We start from the raw sequence: 24,736 nt of genomic DNA, 5'->3' as shown, positions 1-24,736 counted from the left end.
GAGGGGTTTTTAAGGTTTTAAATTTAATTTTAAAGTGTTGGGGCTATTAATTTAATTGTATTTTAATCTGTATATTGTAACTCTTTTTTAATTTGCCCTGTAAACCACCCTGAGTCCTTCGGGAAAATGGCAGTATATAAATCGAATAAAATAAATAAATAAATGTATTTGGGGGGTCTTTCATCATGGCTTTTATCATAGTATCAGCAAGCTTTTTTAATTATGATTGAGGAATGGAGGAGAAAAGAATATATGTTACTAATTGTGGAATCAAGATTTTAAATTGGCTTTTGTAGATAATAGTTTTTAATAAGTAGTTTGTATAACCCTTCATGGGCTTTTGCTGATTAATCCTAATGGATTGAGATTAGAGGTTAAAGATGATGTTTCAGAGATGGGTTTATAGGGAATGGGGTGAGGGATAGGATGAAGAGTTTCTTGGTTTTACTTTAAGAGAGATGTGTAAGTTGTTAATTTTCATTATACTTGTTGGGGATAAAGGTGGGTATTTCTCTTTCTTTTTTTCCTTGTATTAGTTTTATAAGTTTAAATGTTCAATGACCCTGTTACTAAAACAAGAACTGTGCATTCTGAGAAGTTTGTCACTAAAATCGTTGATGCATTTTAATTATTGCACAGTTCATTGAGCATATATTTGTAAAATGAGGACCCAGATTGTTGGGGGCAATTAAGCTGAGTTTGTAATAATGCCGCTTGGGGTGTGTGTGAAAGCCCTAATAAGCAGGCATATACATAGAATGAAGGCTACTGCTAAGCTTGTAAGCCGCCCTGAGTCTTCGGAGAAGGGCGGGATATAAATGGAATTAAAATAAAATAAATAAAATAAATATATTTGAGAATTCAAAGTTTGAAAGGTAATCAGCGTAACGAGTGATACATTCAGACGCTGATTTTTTTTTATAGCTTGTCATTTAGGGATTTTCATGCTTTAGAAAAATGGAGCATGAGAACCATTGCACAGCCAGGCTGCTGGCTCCTTTAATAATTGCACTGATATTGTAAATTTGTCAAAATGGTTTGCTGAAAATAAACGGTTTTGTTTTCCTCTTACCTGAGTTGCTGCCTCTTTGGGGAGGTTGGAAATAGCAAAGAATTTACGCTCCTTGTTCATCGGAGACCCCAATTTCGTTCTGAGTGGCAGGAAGGGGAGGAACCAAGGCAAAACCTGGAAGGAGCAAGAATTGGGGGTGAGGGGGGCTCTCCTGTGTGCTCCTTGGGGAGGAGGCAGCCATTTTGCTCCTGGGTCCAGATCTTTCTCTAGCATCTCCAGCTGATCTTCCCCAAAATGGCCGTTTAGTCTGGGCTTGGTGGGGGCAGCAACAGAGACGGCTTTTTCCTCAGAGCCACTTTTGCCCCAGGCTGAGGGCCGAGTGGCTGGTCTCTGGGCCTCATCCAGGGGCCCTTCGGGAGACGGGAGCTCAGTGACTGGCCGGAGCCCTCCGGGTCCCCTTGCAGGAAGGCAGCTTCTCCTGCCTCTGAGAGGTCCTCTCTGGGCTCTTCAGGGGCCCAGTAGGAGGCCCTGGCCCAAGAGTGGGGAGACCCCGGATTGATGGGAAAGACTTCCCCCATATTATAGAGGAGGGTTTCTGGACGAAGAGGAGTGGAAAGCGTTGGGACTTTCCCCCCCAATTCCTTTTGGGCTTCCCGGATGCCTTCAAGAGCTGCCATCTTTAAGAGCCTAAAAAGTGGACTTCAGGTGTGCCCAACTCACGGCTCATAGACTACATCCAGCCCTGGACAGCTAGTAATGTGGCCCCCACAACTTTTTTGATGTTAGAATAAAAATATATTTGAAGAGAAGTTGGTTATTTAAATGAACTCTATGATATATTTTATACGGGACCCGAGACAATTCCTTTTCACTCAGTGCTGCCCAGGCCAGGGAAAAGATTGACGCGTCTGCTTTAAAGCATTTTGTGAGATGTCAAAATGAGCGTCTTCTACTCATTCTAGAACAGCGCCCCCCCCCAACCTTTTGGGACCCAGGAACCAGTTCTGTGGGGAGAGATTTTTCCACAGACCGGAGAAGGTGTTGTTTTGTGTGCTGCCTACATGCCTTGGATGGGGTTTCGCTTGTTTGTGCAGCCCGGTTTCTGGCATGACATGATCCAGAGCCAGTCCAGGGACCGGGGGTTGGAGACCCCTGGTCTAGAAGACCCTTCCAACTGAGTTATTCTGTAAAGAGCTAAGAACAACACAATTCTCTTGACAACACTTATACACACAGAGAGAGAGAGAGAGAGTCCTCACACTTCCACAGCTACTCCCACCTGTATTTCTCCTTGTGAGGGTTGTTAGAGAAAAACATCCCTGTCTAACTGCTTTACTTCCACATAAAAATACAGACCTTCTTTCCCCACACCCTCACTTGTGTCATGGCACAGCTATTCCAGGCAACTTTGCTGTGCTGTCCCCAGGGAGAGGCCTTGAAGAGAGCACAGGTGGTGCCAACTTTCTGGGTAGATTGCTCCTTCACACACACAACCCTTAATGGAGGCTCTTTACTTTGCCTGAATTACTGGGTGTTTCCTATTTTCGGGTGGGCAAAAACGCCCCTTTGCAAAGGGAAAAGCATCTCTCTCAAATTCAGGGCTCAATTTTCTTACCAGCTCCAGGCCAAAGTTGGGGTGTCTGATCTTGGAGGCAACAGCAGTTCCTGAATAAAGAATCTCTTAACAGGCGGTGTAGAAATACAAAAGGGGCTGCCTGCGCTCCCTAAAATGGTGGAAGGCTGCTACAGTTTAGTTAAAATGGCGGTTGGCTGACTGCCAATGGGATCCAACTCAATGTGGCAGATGGTTTTTCCTCCCCCATCTGAAGTTGGCAAGCTGCCAGTCTCTCAGTGCCTCCAGGAGTGTCCCAAAGTTGCAAGTGCGTTTGCAGCCTGTTTTCAGAGGTTCCTGAAATTGTTGTGCACCTTCTGCAGCTTGTGGGCTTCGAGGAAGGAGAAGGCCATCCGGCATGTTGAGTCCTGTCCTGTTCCCATTCTTCTCTATTTACATTGCCTCCAAAGTGAAAATTCAGAAAAAAGAAAAATGTAATCTTAAAATCAGATACACCCCTTATTAATCAGCAGTGATCTTTGGAAACTGGAAGAAAGGTGGCAGCAGATAAATATGGGGCTGGAGACAATATCCTTCCTGGCTATCAAAGCAATGCTAATTCTTTGTTAATCAGATCAAGCTTCCTGAGTCAAAAACGACTTCATACAGAAAGTTTGTTTTTGTTATTCACAATCAGTCTATGTCACTTTTTTCGCAAGATTAGTGTTACACGTCATCCGTTACATTTATCATTTTTGGTACATTTGTTGTACTTAGTACAAGATGGGGAAAACTAATCATTGTCAAGAGTTTCCTGCTGCAGGTCTGTAGTTTGTCGCAAGGAAGCCGAAAAAGTAAAGGGGAGTTTAGACAGTTTGGGAGGTGATTTAATCAGTTCTGACTGTTGCTGGCTTAGTTCAAAATAGTTCGATTAACTTCTGGCTGGTTTGGCACTTTAAACAGGATTTGCTAATTGAGAGGAGACACTGCAAAGCTGCGAACCAGCAGGGGGCACCAATCTCCAGCTCATCCTTGTTTACGGAAATTTTTCCCGCCCGCCTTGATGAGAGACTCCGGATCTGAAAGATTTTCAATGATTTATATTCTTTTATGTTCTATATTTTGTATCCCCGAGCAATCAAGCTATGCCCTCCTCTTCCCCAAAGATGGGGCCTTATTTCCACTTTGTACATGCTCAGAGGAATGGTGACTGCAGAAGCAAGCAGATGATTCAAGCCTTGAAAAGACCCTTGAACGTTTCTCATACTTTGTTCATTATAGGACAGTGATGGTGAACCTTTTAGAGACAGAGTGCCTAAATTGCAACCCCATACCCACTTATGTATCGTCGGGTGTCAGGTGGGCGTGGCCCATTGGCTGGATGTGGCCAATTGGGTGGGTGTGGCACATTGGGGGTGGCATGGCTGCGGTGGTAAAGGCAGACTGGGTGGGACTAAAAAGTTCAATCAATGTCCAACTTTGCAAGATCTTTTTTTTCCTGCGAGAAGTTGAAATTGATTGACTGATTGAACTCTTTTTTTTTGCACATGGTGGAGGCCTAAAGCGAAAAGGTTTTATAAAACCCAGCTGAAGGCCCAGGACTGACGCGCGTATGCCCACAGAGAGGACTCTGCGTGCCACCTGTGGCATGCGTGCCATAGGTTCGCCACCACAGTTAGAGGAAAAGGGAAATCAACTGAATTTCCTCAATCCTAATAAGAAACCAGGATTCATTCTTTTAGTCCAAGGATTCCACAGGCTTTCTCCTCCCCGGCCAACCCCTCTGGCCCCGTATGGGCGTGATCCGGGGGTTGAGGCCCCGTCCCAAGGCAGAGGTGACGGAAACCCTCCTCCCACCAGATCGTCGGACCGCATTTGTCCAACCAATTAAATCCCAAGATCACAGCCTCAGTCATGGAGTGTACCATGATAAAACACAAGGTCTCCCAATGCTCACCCATCTCCAGTTGGATGGGTTCCGTCACGTGAGTTACGGGTGCTCCCCCCAGAAGGGACCCATCAACCTGCTGGAACCTGAGTGGGGTGGTCAACTGCTCCATCCTGACGCCCACCTCAGACACCACTGCCTGGCTGATCAGACAACGGGTACTTCCGGAGTCAATTAATGCCCGGTACTCCCTCTTCCATCCCATCTGTGGGCTTACCAACATCACCGGGATCACAAAGGGACATACTGGCGCACTTACCATAGGGTCCTCCTCCTGCTCCTCGGCACTGTCGTAGAGCACAGGTCCGATGATTGTCGGCATCTCCATCATCCCAGGCGCTTGGCCCTGTAACTGGTGTGCAGCTCGTGAACGCTCCGCGGACCTCCTGGGTTGGTTGGGACCACTTGGGGTGCCGGGACCAGACACTCCGCCACCCAGTGGCCTGGCTGGTCACACCAGAAACACCAAATCGTGGGTCAGGACACCGGGACGGGGGCCTTCGATGTTGCCACTGGGGGTTTCTGTTCCTCTTCCCTTGGCTTCTCAATGGCTCTATGGTTTCCGGACGTTCTCCATTCTCCCCTGGAATTCCTGTAGCCCAATGTCCAGCTCAACAGCCACCCGGAACCAGTCCTGCAGCCTGTTCGGAATGCCGCGGACAACACACACCCTGCGAAGAGCCCCATCGAGCCCCTCCCTGAAATGATGCACCAGCAGATGCTCTGGCCATGAGCGTAGTTTGCCGGCCACCTGGCAGAAGTCACGGATGTACTCCACTGCAGGTCTGCTGCGCTGTCAAAGATCCAACACCTCAGCCTCGGCTCGCTGGACCCGGGAGACGTCCTTGAACTGTGCACGCAGTGCTTCCAAGAGGAGGCCAACATCTCCCAGCTCTCTGGCATGGTCACTGTACAAGTCAGCAGCCCAGGCCCTGGCCTCACCCTGCAGACTTGCTGTAACCGCTGCCACCATCGCCCACTGAGACGGGTAAACTGGGGCATAGCTGTCTAAATGGCCTATGGCATGGCCTAGGAACATTGCCAGATGATTGGGGTGGCCATCATGTCACCGGCAGTGGTGGTGGGCCCCAAACCACACCCATCCCCCAAGGACCCGTCTGTGGGTTCGGGCCTCCCATGTTGGTCCCATATCTCCGTGGACCGGCTGCCTGCCAACCCAAAGCACTGGCTGGTCATGTCTGCCAGGTGGAGCCTCTGTCCGTCGCCATCCAGGCACCCAAGCCGCTTTGTGCCATTGCTGCTGGGGGTTGCACCACAGGCCCCTTCCCCTGGGATGTGCTCTGACAAGGTGGACCCTGGAGCCGGGGGCTAGCCAGCCGAAAACGGGATGGTCCTGAGCGTACAGACTGGGTTCCAGCCTGTGACCATCGTCCTGCATCGTGTTCAAGCTCTGTTGGTCTGCCATGGCTCCTGACAACCAACCTCCCCAAATCTGTCCCTGAGTATGTCCATTGTCTGGCTACTCGGCGCTGTGGAGTAACTCCAATCCTCCCTGTCTTCTTCCGTCAGACGCCGCTCCCTCCATCAGTGGACCTCTTGGCTGGGTTGTCTGTCCCTGGCTAAGGTCCATGCGGCCCAGGGGCAGGGCTAAACCACCACTCCCCTCTCTGGGCCTGGTCTCCTGCCTCCTGGGGTTCATCCACAGTAGTCACTGGAGGGTCCCAGACCTTGGGCCTCACTGCTGGTTGGGCCTCTTCCAGCCCAACCGCCTCAAGGGTTGCTGCAGCACCAACCGGCTCCTCCTCACCAACCACCGGACCAACCCCCTGCATTCCCTCTGCCATGCCTAAGCCCAACAAGAAAAAGGACAGGCAAAGGTGAACAATTGTGAGGAAGATAATGAACGCTGACTTACTGTCATGACCACATCCGTATGAAGAAGCACACAGCAGTCAGCAGGAACGGGTGACAAACCAAAGTTGCTTTCCTCCAAGGGAAATCAAGTCAGCATTGGCAGCACAATGCTCCCAACACATATAAATAGCCAGCAAGCACACAACCCCACCCCCCTCCTCACAAGCCAACATCCGCCCATGCATCTACAAAGGCATTTCCCCTCCCCTACAGTTCCTTTTCTGCATCTCCACTTGTGTGCAGTGGTCCCTCGTTCCCCTCCTGGGCGTGTTGCTCCTGATCACATAAGTACCGCAGGTAACCCCCACCCCAAACTCCAAACACCCAACCCCACACCTCGGGCTATTCCCTGCCACCCCCAACAAACCCTGAGCTGCCCTAGCCTCACTGTGATACAACTGCCCAGCATCAGACCGGTCAGGAAGGCCTAGGCATCCAGCCACGTCAGCCTGGGTCCCAGGAAGCTGCCATCCAGTAGCAGGGAGGCCAGGCATCGACCAACAGCCGACAGGCGCAGCCGGTAAATCCGTCTGTGTATTTGCAGCTGCCAACATGCCAGAGCCCAGGGTACAGGAAGCTGAGGACGAGGAATCCAACGGGTTCAGCAGGCCCAACCAGACGCGCCGTCTGCGCGTGTGTGGTGATCAGCTGGGAAGCGGCAGGGAACGGAGCCAGCTGGGAAGCAGCAGGCCCGGTCAGAAAGCCCATCTCTGCAGGCGTGGGCACCTGAAGCAACTGGAAGCCCGGCAACAGACGAAGAAGACCGGGAGGACTCGCAGCAGCAAGGTGGTCGAGCCGGTGATGTTGAGCGGCAGCATCCAGAAGAAGCCTGGAGAATCTGAGGCTTTGCTACAATCAGAGCGAAGGTGAGTGATGGGTCGGGTCGCTCCTCCTGCCCCATAATCCCCTCCCCAGGAACCGGGGGTGGGTGGGAGAAACGGGGGTCCCTTCAAAGGGAAAGGCTGCTTCCCCACATTAAAAAAAACATTTTAAATATATTTATTCTTTTTAAAAAATCAATATAAGCCTGGTTGTTGCCCCCATAGCTGATGTTTTCTGCCAATTGCAGTTAATAAAATCGTTTTTTCAAAAGTTATCCGTCCATCTCTCTGTCTATTGCTAGGATGTGGAGAGGGATATAAACCGAGGTTCAAAGAGACCGAAATCTCCCCTCCCCCCCATGGAAGTTGGAGGGTCCTTGTGACCAGACCAGCACACAATATTCCAGATGTGGTGGCACCCTTGATTTATACAAAGGCTTTATCACATTAGCCTCTTTGTTTTCAATACATTTTAATGACCTCTGATATCCTGTTTGTCTTCTAAAAAATTTTATGTGATTTGTATTGAACCTTTTCAACAAAAGGCTCTTCTTGGGCAGAAATCCAGAACCTTTTTTTCCCTTAGGCGGAGGAGCCTCGCAAGAGCTATGAAAGAAGCGGGCATTGCGAAGGCGGTCTTCACACAACAGGCACAACCGGGTGGTTTGTGCACAAAACGTGGCTGGAGATAATCTGAAGGGGATCATCGCTTCGTGTGCTGGGCAGGGTCAGTCTTGGAGCCCCCTCCCCTCGGGCCATGCCCGGAAGAGATGGAAAGCGAAAGTGCGGTTTTCTCTTTTTCCTTCAGGATCCGCATTTTGGAAGTGGCGAAGTCTAGCGAAACTGCAAAGCTGTGGATGGCTGGAGGGCGATGTGGCTGTGCTGGACGCCCCTCTTGCTCCTGGGGGCAGCGCTGGGGGCTTTGGTATGGGGGGCTGCTGCGGTGAGTTAACGGGTGGGGGGAAGCACGAAAGGGAAGAGGAGCTCTTATTCTGGGTTTGGTCTCTCCCCCCCCTCCCCAGCTCATTGCCCAGAAGGAAACGCCTTAACCATGGATAAAATGAATCAGCGGAAAGGCTTCAGAGGTTGTGGGGGCTCCATTGGCACTGGAGGTTTTTTAGGAAGAGGTTGGATTTGTCCCAAATGGTAGAGGGTCTCCTGCTTGATCAGCGGGTTGGACTAGTCTAGTCTAGAGCGGATCGCCGCACATTCATAATTTAAAAAAGGTTGTTGATACTGTGATAAAAGCCATGATGAAAGACCCCAAATATATCCTGGTTCCAGAATTCCAGAAGGCTCTGAAGGGACCCTCCTGTTTAATTCAGAAGAAGGTTGATTCCCAATTCTTTCCTCTCTCCTTAGGCTGGGAGTCTCCATCGTGCTGCAAAGAAGAGGGGAAAAGGCATCCAAGGGTTAGTTATATCGAGAGAGTCAGAGCCGAAGAGGTGCCAGAGGATAAGAGTTGGGGGGGCAGGCAGACCCCTCCCCAGAGCCCCAATGCCTCTCCCCCAAATTCCTTCCCTTCCAGTGTTTGAGGTGAATAGGAGAGAAAAGAGGGATTTCCCAAAGTATCTGCACCATCAATTGGTCCTGGGACCTGAAGGCCTTCATCTCCCTCCCTCCGTCCCTCTCCCCCCATGCAGCCCCCACATGTCCACTTACTGGCCAGGGGGATGCTAAGCAGTCTGGTTGCTCCCTGCATTGGAGAGAAAGACACAGAGTGAGTCTCTACCTTGTCTGGATCCTCTGAGGATGACAAATCTCTCTCTTCACCATTCAACCTCTGCAGCCTCACAAAACTCTCAGAGGAGACCAAGCTTTTGATTCCTTTATTATTAATCTTCTGTGTCACCCATCTCTCTCTCCAAGTGACTCTAGGCAGCTTCCAGTAAAATTCAATAAAATGCCATGTAGAACATTTAAAACAATAAAAACCAGATTCCCCCACCAGATCACATTGCCATTGTTCCGACAAGAAGATGATATCCGGAGTGTGACCACTGTCCTGAACCAGGCCCAGGACAGTCTGGGAGAGGTCCATGGCAACATTGAACTCCTGGGACCCTTCCGAGGCCAAACCCGGGGAGGGCAGATGGAAGTGTCCCAGGACCAGAAGCCCTGGGAACTCCCTGCCAACACTAAGATGGCCCCCAGCGACTGAGGGAGGGGGGTGGCCACGCAGAAGGGAGGGAGGCTGGTACAGCAGCAAATGATCCCGTGAGCCCAGATTCAGAAACAGGGAGTCACAACCAGAAACGTGGGAATCAAGGCCCCCGAGTGTCCAAAGGGGTTCTCAGAGGACCACTGCCACCTCACTTGCCCTGCGGTATCGGTTGGAGTTGTTGGAAGTCAGCCCTCCCCGAGAAGGAAACATTAAAAGGGCAGAAAAATATATCTCCTCAAAGGATCTTGAAGAGGCAGAAAAGAATGCCCAGTTTTTCTTAATAGCCCCAAGTCTGCCTCCCCCATGCAGAAACCAGCTCTGTAGAAATGCAAATGTGATAATCCATTCAGTAAGGTTGAAGCCCTCCAGCTAGAAGCTTAGGAAGACAAATAAACCTAAAATCTACATACCCCACCCAAAATCTAAGACAGGACATAATAGGTTTAATTCACAGATGCCAAAGGGACACAGGTCAAAATACATGACACAGGAAATACAAAGCTTCAAAACAGGAACAGGAAACAACTCCAAACAAAAGGCTCCAGAGGGTATAAAAAACCACTCCCTACATGTGCTCACTCTCTTTTCTGCCAGAGCCATCTTCCTGTCTGGCTCTCCTCTTCAATAAACTACAACCTTCTTCCTAAAGCAGTCGTCATGTTTATTCCCAGCTTGGACTGAACCACGATGAAGACTTTTCTTCCAACAGGGTCAAACCATAAACCCCTCTGGACAATCTCTGAGAGGAGGAACCCCCCCCTCCCACTTCCAGAGTCAGCCAGGTCTCAGCTATGCCAGAAGGGTCTCTAACCACTGGAGATCACTGCATTGTCGGTGGTTTCCCTGTTTCCTCTCAAAGAATTGAGGGCTCTCTCCTCCAAACGGGGCCAGGCTCCACCAGGCAGACTCTGGGCTGCCTCCCCTGCCTGAATCCAACAGGGAGAGTTTCTCTTCTCCGCCTCAGGAACAAAGCAATGCAAGGAAAGTGGATTTTGTGACCCGCCCAAACCGGCTTTCATGCCTAAGGTGTGTAGAGATCAAGCCAAGCATAATCTTTCAAAATATAATCTTTTATATATAATGAATCTCTCATGTATAACAGCTATTGTCCGTTTATTTTTGCTTGCTTCCTGTATGTGCTCCACTGTGTTCTAAATTGTGCTGACCAAAGAAAATGTTTCTGTTACTTTAAACTGTGTTGTTTCAAGGGAAACCCTAGCTAAGGAATTGCAACACTTCCCTGGTCTCTCCTCTGATCTTAAATCTTTCCCTTCTCGATTCTCTCCTGTGGCTTTAAAGTATAACAGCTCTCTACCTGCCTGCAAAATAACAAAATCAATGGGCTAATTGCCAGCTATTATGCTATTGTGTGTTCAAGCTTAGAGATGCAGAAATGCAAGGCCAGGATAGATGAGGAGATTCAAAGGAACTTTTTAGAGGCTCAGAAACCTTGTGATGTTTGTTGGTTTATTAAAAAGCAAAAAACTTTACTGATTACTCTCTGCTCTCCATCTTCTCTGCTGTCCAGAGGAGAGTGGAGTGCCCAGCATATATTCTTTCATCAAAGAAAATAAGGCCGTGTTCAGAGGCCTCCAGTTCAAGAGTCTCATTGGGATTTCTTTGGGATCTCAGCTGAAAAACCTTACAGGTGGGACTAGAACTCACCGTCTCCCAGTTAGTCTCACTTGGTGCCCTCACCACTTAAAGAAACTGACTCTATTTTAATTATTTCACCAGAACCAGACGCAGAGGGAACACAGGGAGGGTGAATTAATGGGGGGAGGAGGAGGGGGCTTTTAAAAACTGGGGGCCTCTCCCTCTTTTACTCTCCCCAGGCGCCCAAAGCCTTGCAAAAGGACCGAAGGGCTCAGGGCAGCAGCAGCGCCCCCCGACTTACCCAGGCTGGAACTGCTGGATCCGCTCTCACTTGCTGGAAAAGAAGGAAAGAAAAAAAAGGTGAATCTGTCGCTTTCTTGGCTTACAGAGGGAGAAACTCAGCTCTCCCTGACTCCAGCTCCCTCCCTCTCTCGCACACACACAATCACAGACACACAAATACCCGGAGGGAGTTTGAACCAGACTGCTTGGGCTCAAAGGCATAGGAAAGAATTCCGAAAATTTATATGCACGTCAACACAGAGCAATAGTTCAGCAATTCTTGAGCCCAAGGGCAGAGCTGACCTAAAAAGATCCACCTGGCTCCAAAGTCCCTTTTTCTAACCAGACTGTAGAGCCTTGTGATGGGAGACCAAGAGGAGATCCAGTTGGCATCCCCCAAAGCTCCTTTTCTCTCACAATGCCCCCTTTTGATCCCTAATTTTATGGAGCTTCTGACTCTCATTTGACCAAGTCTTTCCTTCCCACCCACTTGGGAAACAGGGCAGCTTCTCACTCAGAGGGACCTTCCACCAGATGGGTCTTCTCCACTTCTTGAGGTCCCAGATGTTTCTCCTTGAGGACCCCACTTCCAAGAACAGCCTGGCTGGGATGAAAAGGGGACCCATCTTCCCCAGCCTGGTTTGTTAGGAGGAAGAGAGCATGCACGTGTGCGTGCACACACACACACACACACACTCCTCAACTGATGGTGTCTCTGGTAACTGCTCTAAGTTGGAGATTATATGTAAAGAGGACAAGTCACTCACTTGGTGCTTCTTTGTAGTGATGACGTCCCTCTGCAAAGACAAAAATCAGTGAAAGCTCAAAAGAGTCCACCAGAGACCATCCAATCTCTCCCTCTCTGGGAGGAATGCCTTCAGGAGATATTTTGCACTTACTTTGTCTCATTAATAAAGACAGAAAGATCTTCAAGATACAAAAGTATCTCCTGATTTGCCCCAAGAGAAACGTGCCTCTGAGAGGGATGGAGAGAAACGGGGGAAGCAGCAGCAGCAGCTGGGAGGGGAGGAAGATTTTCATGGGAATCCTTCTCTGCTCCTCTTTGACCAAAACCCTTGAAAGGGACGGAACTGGGATGCCTCTTCCCAAGTCAAAAGAAGACGGGACTGTCCCAACCTCAGACTCAGTTGAATCGAGACTGGAGTCCCAGCAAGAGGCCGAGATCTCAGATGCTCCGCAAGAGGGCTGGGAAGACAGGAGAGGAGGAAGCCCAGAAGAAGCTCCCCAAAGGGAAAGAATCGGGAGGAACCTCCCCATCATCCTTCCATCACCCAGAAGAGAAGATACTTACTGAAATACCAGATTCCAACAATCACACCCAGCAGGACAATACCAGCCACAACACAGCCGATGATGATCCCCATGTTGGATTCTGGAAGAGAATCGGGAGAAGAATCAAATAATTGAAGGAGAGCCTCACTCATCCCAATTGGGGGAGAGACCTAAAATAGTGAAAGCTGGAAGTTCCCAAAATTAAAAACTTCTATGGGTTCCTCTTCATGTCCCTCTAAGGGCAGCACAAAGGCTCCTTGCTCACCACCGTTAGAGGACGTGTCCTCCTGATGCTGCCTTCGTCTCTCCCCAGCCCAGCATGAAGGCAGCTGGATTCGTATTTAGCTTTTCCGCTCAAAAGCAGCCCTTTGCCATCTTGTGACCCTCAGCGGCTTACAAAACAAAAACTTCACCAACGCAATATTGGTGAACAATACGATAACATTTGTTAAGCAAGAGTTTTTGTTCTGTTTAGAGGCTGCCCCAGTTTGTCATAATTTGGGCAGCTCTGTACGTTATGTTTTTTCTTCAGTTTGAGTGTTTGCGTTTTATTATTTAAAGAGTTCATATCACTTAAAATATACCCTTTTATTTCCTTGGTCAGTCCAGAAATAGCAAAAAACGTATATTTTGTGCTTCCAGAACGTCATCATGAAAAATGGAATATGGTGATATGCAAATTCTGGACGGTCCCACAAATGGTAGAAACAAAATAACAGAGTTTGAAGGGACCTTGGAGGTCTTCTAGCACAACCCCCTCCTCAAGCATTCCAGACAAGTGTCTGTCCAGCCTCTTCTTAGATGCCTCCAGTGATGGAGCACCCACAACTTCTGAAGGCAAATTGTTCCACTGGTTAATTGTTCTCACTGTCAGGAAATTTCTCCTTAGTTCTAGGTTGCTTCTCTCCTTGACTAGTTTCCATCCGTTGCTTCTTGTCCTGCCTTTAGGTGCTTTGGAGAATAGCTTGACTCCCTCTTCTGTGGGGCAACCCCTGAGATATTGGGAAGACTGCTATCATGTCACCCCTAGTCCTTCTTTTCATTAGACTAGATATACCCAATTTTTGCAATTATTCTTCATATGTTTTAGCCTCCAGTCCCCTGATCATCTTTGTTGCTCTTCTCTGCACTCTTTCTAGAGTCTCAACATCTTTTTTATATCGTGGCGACCAAAACTGGATGCAGTATTCAAAGTAGGGTCTTACCAAAGCATTATAAAGTGGCATTGCTTTGGGAGTCAGGTCTGAGGAGGGGAACTTTAAATTTAATTTTCTCTTGCACAAAACTCAGGAGTCCTACTGAAGAGCTATCATGCCATTTGTGAACTGGTGCTTGCTAAAAAGAACAAAAACAAATGAATATTTTATTTTGCCCGTGGTATCGGCATAAAAGTTAAATTTGAACAGTTTTCTTGTATTGTGGTGACAAGCATCGATAAAAGATTTAAACTTGAATTCTGCAATTTTGGAAGTCCAGTGTAAAAAAAGTTGGGGGCAATTATGAACATATGCAGAGTTCTTAGAGGGCTTTTTTTTTCTCGGGTTTTATGCTGAGCCTCAGGAATTTCCATACCGTATGATAAAATAACATGCAACCTCTTTCTTAGAGCAGCAACACACAAAGACATTTCAGTCTTTACAGCAGGAAAAGTCTCTGAGGGTAAAAACTCGGATTGATGGTCCCTTTTCTGACTCCTGATGCATCAGTCCAGATACTCTGTGCATTTCCTGAAGTCAGCTGCAGTTCATCAATTTTAATTAAATTTGCCCTTTAAAAAGGGACTCAGACTCTCCTCCTGACTTTTGTACTTCAGGAATTCTAAAGACAATAAAATCTTTTTTGGGTGCTAAGTATAATTGCTGCTTTTCTGCTGGAGGCAAGTGAAAGAGGCTAAGAGAGGATCTAAGAGGATTTCATCAGGATCTGCCAGCGCTTGCGATGGGATTCTGGAGCTTCCTTTACATCCCCTGAAGCCACTTCTATGGTCTGGTCCCTGCAGCTTCACCAACCTCAAACACTAGAAAACCCAATGGCTTAAAGGTCAGGTATGGTCACATCTGGACACATCTGGGGGCGAGATTCCTCTCCCCCAACCCTCCAGCCTGCCAAAGAGCCCAGCCTTTCCCTCCCTGCAGCCTCTCACCCTCCAGGGCCACGTCCAGAGGCTCCTGCAGGCCGTCGTGCTCCACGTGGCACCGATAGTGGCCCCTCTCCTTGGGATCGATCCGGATGCTGAGCCAGGCGTGGAAGGTCCCATCCGCGTTGGGGGCCACGGAGCCACGGAAGGTGTCCTGCAGCCATTCCTCCCCGTCCCTCGTCCAGGAGGCATCGATCTCCCTGGGGTAGAAGCCGTCCAGGCGGCAGACGTGCGTCTCCATCCCATCCTCCACCTCTGTCTTTCTCCTCACTGTCACCTCTGGGGGCTCTGCAGAAACGGCACCCCCGGAATTAATCCTGAGCCCCTCCAGAACCTGGAAGGGGGGTGGGAAACTTGGGAGGGGCAGGAAAATCTCCCACTACTTCCCACTCCACACCTGCAGCATCTCCAAGAGTTTTAGGAAATGCTCCAGATCTGGAAAATGCTCAACCACAAGAACTCCTGATTTTGAGTTCTTCCCAGGGACTCAGCCTGAAAAACAGAGAGAGAGAGAGAGAGAGAGAGAGAGAGAGAGAGAGAGAGAGAGAGAGAGAGAGAGAGAGAGAGAGAGAGAGAGAGAGAGAGAGAGAGAGAGAGAGAGAGAGAGAGAGAGAGAGAGAGAGAGGGGAGACTTGACTACACTTTGACTAATGGGGGTTTCATTGAAGAACTCCAAGTCTTCCTATTGCCTCTCTGTGGGCCATGAAGAGGACACCCCCCAAGTGCTTCTCCTGCCTGATCCACCCAGACACCCGCCAGGCAGAGGCTGCGTTTCCTTCTCCATTGAATGGCGGCCTGGCAAGTGGAACCAAACAGGGCTTCCCACGTCCTGGGGAGGGGCTGGAAGGGGAGGGGGAGGATTCCCTCCTGGGCAGAACAGGAACCCAAAGGAGCTGATTGTGTCCAAAATATCCAACCATAAAGGAGGAAAGTCCAACCTGGATCCAGAGGCTCACCTGTCCTCAGCAGCGTCTCCTTCCCGTAGGACAGGTACTTCTCCAGCCACTCAATGCATTCTTCCTCCAGGTAGGATTTCTGTCCCTGATTCAATCCTGGAACAGTGTCCCATTTCCTCTGGGTGATCTGGCCCTGGGGCATGGGAGCCACCCAGGTGAGGGTCTCCTTGTCGAAGGTGAGGAAGGTCCTCCCATCGTAGCCATACTGCCAAAATCCTTTATTGCTCCCGTCAGCCTGGAGCTCACAGCCATACATCAACTGCCACGTGTGAAGGCCTGAAATAGGGACAAGATGATGGTTTGGGGACTCCTCAAGAGAGGCACAGACCCCCTTCCCTCCAGGGATTTTGACACAGGCACTGAGACCCCCGTTTCCTCCCTAGCAATCAAGGGAAAGAAATCCCCCATCACTCCCTGCCCTTCTCCCCTCCCTCGACCTCCCTCCCTCCATTCCCCCCCCCAGGATGGAGCCCCCGAACCTCCCCAGGAAAAAGGGAAGCTGGAAAAGCCAGCGGAGGATCCCGAGGGAGACCGAGAAAAGAAGGAGTCCCAGAAGAAACGGAGGGATGGAGCCTCCTCCATCTTTCTTTCTGCCCTTCCTCTCTTGGGGAGACTCTGGGGGGGGGAAAGGAAGGGATCCCAGAGAGGGAATATTTGCATGAAAATGTGGCTGCAAAGAGGGACTGAGAGTGGCCTCAAAGAGGATCTGGCTGATTTGCAAAACTGCTTGCAAGGATCCCTGTGACCATAAATCTTGGTCTGCATTCACCAATAGTCAGCTGAGATGGATCTGCAGTAGATCCCTCATTTCTATGGGTTGGAAACAGACAGAAGAAAAGGGAGCTGCTTCCCCCAGGATCTCCTTAGGATCCACCTGCTTCTTTGGGGGGAGGAAGAGACCTGGGATCCCCTCCCTCCCCCACAGCAGGGGGCCCACCAAGGCCAGGACCCCCCAACTTTCATGGGGGAGGGGGGATTTCGGTCTCTTTGAACCTCAGTTTATATCCATTTCCAGATCCTATCAATAACCAGAGAGATGGAGGGATAACTTTAAAAGAATGTTTTTATTAACTGCAATTGGCAGAACACATCAGCTATGGAGGAAACGACAAGCTTATACTCATTTTTTTAAATAGAATAAACATATTAAAAAAGATTTTTTTTAAATGTGGGGAAGCAGCCTTTCCCTTTGAAGGGACCCTCTTCCCCCCCCCGCCCCTTTTCCTGGGAAGGGGGTTATGGGGCAGGAGGAGCCACCCGACCCATCACTCACCTTCGCTCTGATTGTAGCGAAGCCTCAGAGTCTCCAGATCTTCTGTGAACGCCTCCTCACTGCCACGTGATATCTGGGTCTCTCTGTCCCAGTACTGGGGGTCCTCCTTGCCCACCTTCTCCATCCAGGAGACTCGAGGCTGCTCCCTCCGGCTGTGCCTGTCATACTGAACAAAGACCTGACCCTCCACGTACCCCACAGAGACAAAATGGGTCAGCCCCTGACTGGGCTCCGACATGGAGTAGTAGAAATACTTCAGGGAGTGTGAGACGGCGCCTGGAAGGGACCCAGAGACGCAGAGTTAGGGGGGTCCAGGCTCCAGTCTGAGGCTCTGGGGGGAAAGAAGGAGGAGGAGGAGAGCTGGGACAGAGGAGAAATTGGGGGAAGTGTTATGTTTTGGGTTCGGACGAGCAGGAAAGACGCCAGGCAGATGAGTACAGAAGAATAGTTCCTTCATTCATAACTTTAACTGTACTGAGGGTTAGGGGTAGCCATGCAGTCTTTATATACTCTCCCATAGTCTGAACAACCAATCAGATTGAACCCATCATTCCCGCCAAGTTGACTGCAGCCTGGACTGGAAAGTCCCATCTCTGTTGCTGGAGAACCGTTAGCTTTCCAGTGTACATATGATAAGGTCTTCCTAAAAGCTCAATATATAACAGGGAGAAAGGAAGGATGGATGGAAGAAGAGGCAGGAGGTGGAAGGCGGGAGCGACTGAGGGGGAAAGAAACAGCTTCTCGGGGCGCCTGAGGGGTTGGAGGGCACACTCCCCCCTTCCATCAAGGCCTTCCACAAAGCTTGGGAGGGGTTTGATCGTGGCTACCCAACTCTTTGCATGATCAGCGACCCTCAACATAAAGGCCTAAATTAGAGTTTCTCAGACTCAGCCACTTGGACTTCAACTCCCAGAATTCCCCTCACCTGGGAGAAACCCCTCTCCACCTTGGCCCCACCCCCTGCCCCCACTGCTTGGGGGTTCCTGCTGCCAACTCCCATTTTGGGTGGGGGGCGGTCTGCTGGGGTCTCCTCCCCCAAAATCAGCCTCTGTGTGGAGGCTCCTGTCACCTTTAAAGCCCCTCTGGGGAACCAAAGATAAACATACAACTTTATTTCAGTTTATATCATGCAAACTCCCAACTAAGCAACATCATAGTTTCTTCAGCCCTTCCTTGGAGGAGAGAATAAATTCACAAGACATACTGTAAAACTAACAATGACAAAAGAAAATCACATTAGGTCACTGTTTAGTTTTCATTGTCAAAACACAAACACGGAAGAGACTCTGAGGCTGCCCAAGGAACAGAAAAGCAACAGCTTGTAAGTGGGTTAAATGAATCAAAAGAAAAGTAAAATGAATAAAATGCTCCTGGAAAATCGATTAAGCTGATGAAAATCCTCCAAGGCCCCTTCTTGGTCTCCATTCCAAAATCTCTTCAGGTCAGAAATTCTTCTGGGGCACCAAAGAGTTTAAAGATCATTTTTGGGATTGTTCATGGATCTTATTTGGGCAGAACCCGGGTCTGCATGGAAATGGGCAGGACCTCCAAAGCCCCCCAGAGAAATAAATGCAGGCAGTCCTCGACTTACGACCATAACTGAGCCCACATTTTTTGCTGCTAAGTGAGACATTTCTTAAGTGAGCTTTGCTCCATTTTATGAATTTTCTTGCCACAGTTGTTAAGTGAATCATTGCAGTTGTTAAATTAATAACCCCGTTGTTAAGTGAATCTGGCTTCTCCATTGACTTTGCTTGTCAGAAGGTCACAAAATGGGATCACTGCAACCGTCATAAATACGAACCAGTTGCCAAGCATACAAATCCTGGTCACGTGACCATGAGGATGCTAAAATGGTGGTAAGTGTGAAAAATGGTGATAAGTCACTTTTTCCAATGATGTTATAACTTTGAACGGCCACTAAATGAATTGTTGTAACTCAAGGACTGCCTGTAGTCCCTCCAGTATGGTCTCCCAGTCCTTCCCAGTCTCCCAAGGCAAAGGCCTCGGCCTCCTTCTGCCTCCTCCTCCCCACAATCCCAGCGGCTTCTCAGAGCTTTTGGGGAGAGGGATCCCCAGATCTACTTCCTCCTCTGGGGAGATTTCAAAGGGATCAGAGCTTTTCTCCGACAGAAGGAGGGGGGATCGGACCCTCCCTGATCCAGAACCCGCTTCTTCCCCTCCTGGGGCTGAGCAGTGAGGGAGTCTGAATCTGCCTGACAAGAGAAACGTGTGAATGTAAGGCAGGTTGGGCATCCTCACAATCACGAATCCTCCTCAGGTCAGGAAGGGCTGGTCAGTTTGGGCCTGTCTGTGTCCAAGCAAGCCCTTCAGTTCAGGCTCTCCATCCATCCAGAGGAGCTTCTCTCCTTCCGCCTCCAGCCCAGACTATCTGATCCTTCAGATCCGGAGAGTTTTGGAAATGCCTTTGGAAAAGCTGCTGCCTTGAGAGTTTCTCTGAGGAACAACGAGGGACACCCCAAGACCTCCCATCTGGTTACTAAGGAATAAGAGTAAACTTTAAATCTTTTTGAGTCTGCAAACTCTCCCGTGCTGGGGGCTCCTGAAATGGAAGGAGGAGGATTTGGGGTGGAAAAATTCCTGCCTATCCTAGAAAGAAGCTCTGGGGATTTTGGGGTTTAGGGTGGGGTGGGGGGTGGGGATCCAGGGGAAAGTGACTGTTATGTACCGAGCTTATGTACTAACGGTTCTCCAGCAACCGAGACAGGATGTCTCCAGTCCTGTCAGCAGTTAACTTTGGCGGTAATATGGGTTCGATCTGATTGGTTGTTACCAGCTTGTAGGACTGTATACATTGTGGCTCGATACCCCAAGTTCCCAGTACAGTTCCAGCCTTACAATAAAGCAATGATTCTTCTGTACTCAACTGCCTGGCGTCTTTCCTGCTCTTCTGAACTCACGAGATAACAGTGACAATCAATCTAGGGGGATCCTCGGGAAGACAATTCAAGGAGAGCATCTCTCCAGACTCTCCTCCTGCTGCGTTCCCAGGACAGCCTTAACCCGAGGGCTCCAGCCTCCTTGTCTGCCAATACACGGAAGCGAGTGGAGAAACGAGCCGGGTCCTCCCAGCACCAGAAGCCACAAAGAGCCCCCGAGCCCCGCCAAAGGCAGGAAACAGGCGACCCAGGCGGAGGCGTTGTGCGAAGGCAGCCAGGAAGTTTCTGAACTAACACGGCCCCTGCAAAGGCCGCTTTCCCACAACCTCCACTTTGGGGTAGGGAAAGAACTGCGCTCGGGGGCGCCCAGGTAGACTTGACTGATCTCTGGAGGGGCCTCCCTTGTCCAGAGGGGCTCTCCTGGGTGGGGGGAGAGGGTGGAGAGGCAGGAAAGTCCCATCCACGCTTTTGGGGTCCCTTCTGAGAGGGGCCAGAGGACTAGAGAGAGGATTCTCTTCCTGGGAATAATCGTTGGGGAGAGGCGAGAGACAGAGAGAGATTCCCTCGATGGATCCCCACCAGGAGATAAAGGAGCCGGAGCCTCCGACGCCGCCAAAGGGACTCACCGAGGCAGCTCTTCCGCAAAGCGACCGCCACCCACAGAAGGAGCGACAGAGAGCCCAGCGCCATCCTGGCCGCGATCCTCAACCTGCGATCCGCTCTCCAGGAGTCGCAGCGAGAGAAAGACGCTCTCCGGGAAATCAACAACGCAACAATCCAGAGCAAAAAAATTTGATTGGTCAATCGTAACCAGTAGGAAAAAGGTATGCCCGTGTCGTCATTGTTGCTAGGCGGACCTCCAGGCGCAACCGGCTGGACAGGCGTGGAAAGGAAAGCGAAAGTTCCATCAGGAAATCCCCTTCCAGGCATTCCGCCTCCTGGGGGGAGGGGCAGAAACGGGGAGCTGGGAAAAGCAGGAAGGTTATGGGGGCCTGGGGGGAGGGGCGCAGGCGAGGGGGAGGGGAGACCCCGCAGAGCCCCTGGAAGTGGGAGAAGGGGATCAGATGGAGCTGCCAAAGAAGCCAGGGAAGTCTTGGGCCGCATCAAATGATCATGTCGGTTTCTCCTGCACTAGTGAGGCCACCCTTGGAATGCCGGGTCCACTTCTGGTCCCCACGACTCAAAAAAGATGCTGGGAGCCCAGAAAGAGCCAAGAGAGGAGCAACAAAGGCGATAAAGGAAGGTTAAAATGTATGAGGAACAATTGAGAGAGCGAGGTATGCCCAGCCTATCGCTCAGAAGAATTTGGTGTGTGTGTGTGTGTGTGTGTCTGTGTCTCCGTGTGTGCCATAATAACAGTCTGTCTTTACTTGAGGGGCTGTCGGAGAGAAAATGGGATTGACCTCTTCTCCAAAGCCCCAGAGGGCAGGAGAGGAAATAAGGGCTGGAGGCTTGTTAACGAGGGACCCAATCTAGAAGGAAAAACTTTCTAACAGTGAGAACAATTAACCAGTGGAATAATTTTCATCCTGGAATTGTGAGGGCTCCATCGCTGAAAGGTTTCAAGAATAGACTGGAGAACTGTTAGACTGGGATGCTGTTAAATTTCCTGCCTGGATCTGAGGGTTGGACTAGAAGACCTCTGAGGCCCTTCCTAGGCCTATGATTCTCTGTTTAGCTCATGACATCCCAAATGATCTTCCCTCTGGAGAAAAACGCTCAAAGGCTCTTGCAGCATCTTCAAGGGAAAGATCTGTCTTTCCAGGGGAAAATGTCAGAGGAATTTTCTTCTCTGGGGAAGCCACGAATCTTTAGGAAGCTTCAAAGTCTTTGGTTTCCCCCACAGTAAACTAAGATGGCTGCTCTCTCCCTTGGCGCTTCTTCTGGGGGATCCTTGGACTAGTAAAAGAAGAAATCCTGGTTTCTTGTTAGGATTGGGCAAATTCAGTTGATTTCACATTTCCTATAATGAACAAAGTATGAGAAACATTCAATGGTCTTTTCAGGGCTTGAATCATCCGCTTTCTTCTGCAGTCACCTTTCCTCTGAGCATGTACAAAGTGAAAACAAGGCCCTGTCTGTGGGGAAGAGGAGGGGATAACCTGATAGCTCAAGAATGTAAACTATAGAACAGAAAAGAACAGTGCTTTTTTTGTAAAAGAAAAAGGTGCCGGAACTCACACATGTCATACAACCCACCTTGCCTACCCTACAAGGTTCCATCCAAAAAAGGTGCCGGAACTCCGTTCTGAGCGTTCTGTGAGGAAAAAAGCCCTGGAAAAGAATATAAATCTTTGAAAATCTTTCACATCCGGAGAGTCTCAGCAAAGCGGGCGGAAAAATTTCGGGAAACATGGAGGAGCTGGAGATTGGCGCCCCCTGCTGGTTTGTGGCTTTGCAAAGTCTGCTCTCAAGTCTCAAATCCTGTTTAAGCGCCAAACCAGCCAGAAGTTAATTGAACTGTGTAGAATCAAGCCAGCAACAGAACTGATTAAATTACTTCCCAGACTGTCTAAGCTCCTCTACTTTGCCGTCTTCCCTGAGAGACTGACAAACTACGGACGTGCAGCAGGAAATTCCTGACGATGAGAGGATTAGGAAGGTTTTGCTGTCTTGAACAAATGTGATCTTGAACCAGAAAGGACAAATGCAATTGGCGGCGTGTAACACTAAAGCTGTGAAAGAAACGTCATAGTAGACTGATTGTGAATAATAAAGAAACTTTCTGTATGAATCTCTGAGCCATCTTTTACTCGGGACGCTTGATCCGAACCTCTCTCCCAAACGTGAGGCTCTCTGTTTCCGCAGAAATAAACAGCTACCGTGACTTATTGGCCACCCGTGGCGGAAAAACAGAACCCAGCTGAGGGTCCGGCTGATAGAGCGATCTTCTGTCTCTCTTTCACTCTTCTGGTTCTGTAATTCTGCCGATGAAGAAGGCTGAGGTCCTTAGAGGGACCTTCCAGTTGCTGGTGGGTCTCTGGAAATTGGCCGTCTGCAGGATGAGCCTGATTTTCAGATAATCTCTTTTCTCTCTGGGTTCACAGCAGGCTTAACCTTGGACTGCGTTAGCAAACTGGTTAATTTATGATGCAGCATCTTGTGCAAATAGGATTCACACACAATACACCCAGAAGGAAAAAAATTCACCAAGGTTGCAGGTAACCCAATGTGAGAAGGTTACGGAAAGGCACCTCCCGGGTTCATGACTGACACAGTTACATCCACTGTGTGAATTGATCCTTTGTGGGTCTGGAGAATCCCTGGCAAATGATAGGCTGGGCTGCTTCCTGAGCCAGGATTTTGGAAAGGAGCCAAATGCGAGACAGGCCGAAGGAGCTCTGTAGGGAAAAGAATTCAGACCCGGGTTGATAGAGATGCTCTGAATCAGCCAGGCAGCTTCATCTCTCTCTTAAAAAAAAAAAACCCTGAGCAGCTGCCCGCTGAACTTTTATTCACCTCCTTTTTCTGAATACCAAATACAACATTACATAAACCCAATCAATCTCAAAAAAATAGGATACATAGTGATAATTGGATAGTAGTGAGAACTACTCAGGTGCCTATGAGATCATTACAAAAACAAGATAGTAAAAGATATATGTGAAAGCTCTATCATAGTTTCCCAAACCTTCCACATGCTGTCCTGTGCGAACCAGGAGAGTGTGCTCATCACTGTAATTCACGTAGAGGCCGATAAGAAACATTTGGGAAAGCTGAAGGTTGGGAGGCCAAAAACTGGCCGTTCCCACAGAGCTCAGGATAGTCTTTGTCTCTGGAAATCGGAGGAAGGAGAGGCAGCTGCCCTGCCCAAGCATTATGGGGCCTCTTTCTCTAGTCACCCAGACACACACACACTGTCGCCAGACCCCTTCCTAAGGATGATGATGATGATGATGATGATGATGATGATGATGATTGATTATTATTATTATTATTATTATTATTATTATTATTATTATTATTATTATTATTATTATTATTATTATTATTATTATTATTATTATTATTTTATTTGTATACCACCCTTCTCCCGAAGGACTCAGGGCGGTGAACAGGGCAAACATATAAAAGTACAAGAATACAAATATTAAAAGAGATTAAACAAGGTGCCCAGAAACTAACAACAATAAGTTAAAATACATTGAAACAATATTAAAATCCAAACCCAGAGTTTATTGATATATTACTCAAATGTATACAACCATCCTGGGTGCACTACTCTAATGCAATCTACATGGGGCTGCCCTTGAAGACCATCTGGAAGGCTTCAGCTGGTACAAAATGTGGGGATGTGGGCAGTTTTATGTACCGCAAGAAGGGCAGACATGACACCTCTGCTCCACAAGCTGCATTGATTGCCAGTTTGCTTCTGGGTCCAGTTAAAGGGGCTGTTTTTGACCTTTAAAGCCCTTCTTGAAATGAGTCTCCCCTCTTCCCAATTACATCTGCCCACCCCACCAGCTCTAGCAGAAGAGGTATGTTGTGGGTTAAGGAATAACATGTAGTGGGACCCGGGAGATGGGCCTTTTTTGCAGTGACCGCCATCCTTGATATCCGTCCAGACGTCCCTTAAAATATGGTTGTGTGAATAGGCTTGGGGATCTCGTGGAACTGGTGAACTAGCAATGGGACTGCATTCCTTATCACATCAAATCCTTTCTTCTTTCAATTAATAATGATTCATTAAAAATTGCACAATGTTTTTGAAATATTGGGGTAAGATTCAAATTTTAACACAGAAGATTCTCAAAATGAATATAAAAATTAAACCAAAGAGATTTCTTTTAGGCTGAATGGAGAAAGAACTTGGGAAAAAAAACCTTTGTTGTTATCTATGTTCACAGCAGTGAGAATGGCCAGATTAAGTGCTTTAGTCAAAGAAAAAAATACATCCGACTTTATTTCTACTTGGAAACTGCTTCTG

General features: G+C 48.9%; 1 protein-coding gene across 6 annotated transcripts; it reads right to left on the bottom strand.

Moving 5' to 3' along the window:
• Nucleotides 1-7,663: 7,663 nt before the first annotated feature.
• On the bottom strand, nt 7,664-20,538 carry LOC308661230 (major histocompatibility complex class I-related gene protein-like). 6 transcript variants are annotated; one of them, XR_014024917.1, is made up of 10 exons: nt 20,436-20,538; nt 16,910-17,185; nt 15,637-15,912; nt 14,687-14,968; nt 12,563-12,643; nt 12,150-12,267; nt 12,018-12,047; nt 11,270-11,302; nt 8,871-8,904; nt 7,664-8,589 (listed from the first exon to the last, which is right to left on the bottom strand). XR_014024917.1 is itself a non-coding variant. In XM_081316132.1 (9 exons), exons 1-8 carry the CDS (start codon nt 20,497-20,499, stop codon nt 11,296-11,298), a joined length of 1,134 nt encoding a protein of 377 aa, XP_081172258.1. In that variant the 5' UTR covers nt 20,500-20,538; the 3' UTR covers nt 7,664-8,589; nt 11,270-11,295. The 6 variants fall into 6 exon arrangements, 4 of the variants coding, with proteins under 4 accessions (XP_081172258.1, XP_081172260.1, XP_081172259.1 ...); XR_014024918.1 differs by having other exon boundaries at nt 16,910-17,075; nt 20,436-20,537; XM_081316132.1 differs by lacking the exon at nt 8,871-8,904.
• Between the last annotated feature and the right edge of the window lie 4,198 nt (nt 20,539-24,736).

This window comes from Vipera berus, assembly GCF_964194415.1.
Source record: "Vipera berus genome assembly, chromosome: 2".
In the NCBI taxonomy this organism is placed as follows: Eukaryota; Metazoa; Chordata; class Lepidosauria; order Squamata; family Viperidae; genus Vipera; species Vipera berus.
The sequence above is the reverse complement of the archived record's forward strand: the minus strand, read 5'-3'. Positions and strand labels throughout refer to the sequence as shown.

Coding starts and splice junctions, on each gene's coding strand:
- LOC308661230 (XM_081316132.1), bottom strand. CDS start 20,499: ATGGCGCTGGGCTCTCTGTCGCTCCTTCTGTGGGTGGCGGTCGCTTTG. Junction 12,268..12,562: donor TGTTGGAATCTGGTATTTCA/GTAAGTATCTTC, acceptor CTCCCCTCCCAG/CTGCTGCTGCTGCTTCCCCC. Junction 12,048..12,149: donor GTCTTTATTAATGAGACAAA/GTAAGTGCAAAA, acceptor TTGTCTTTGCAG/AGGGACGTCATCACTACAAA.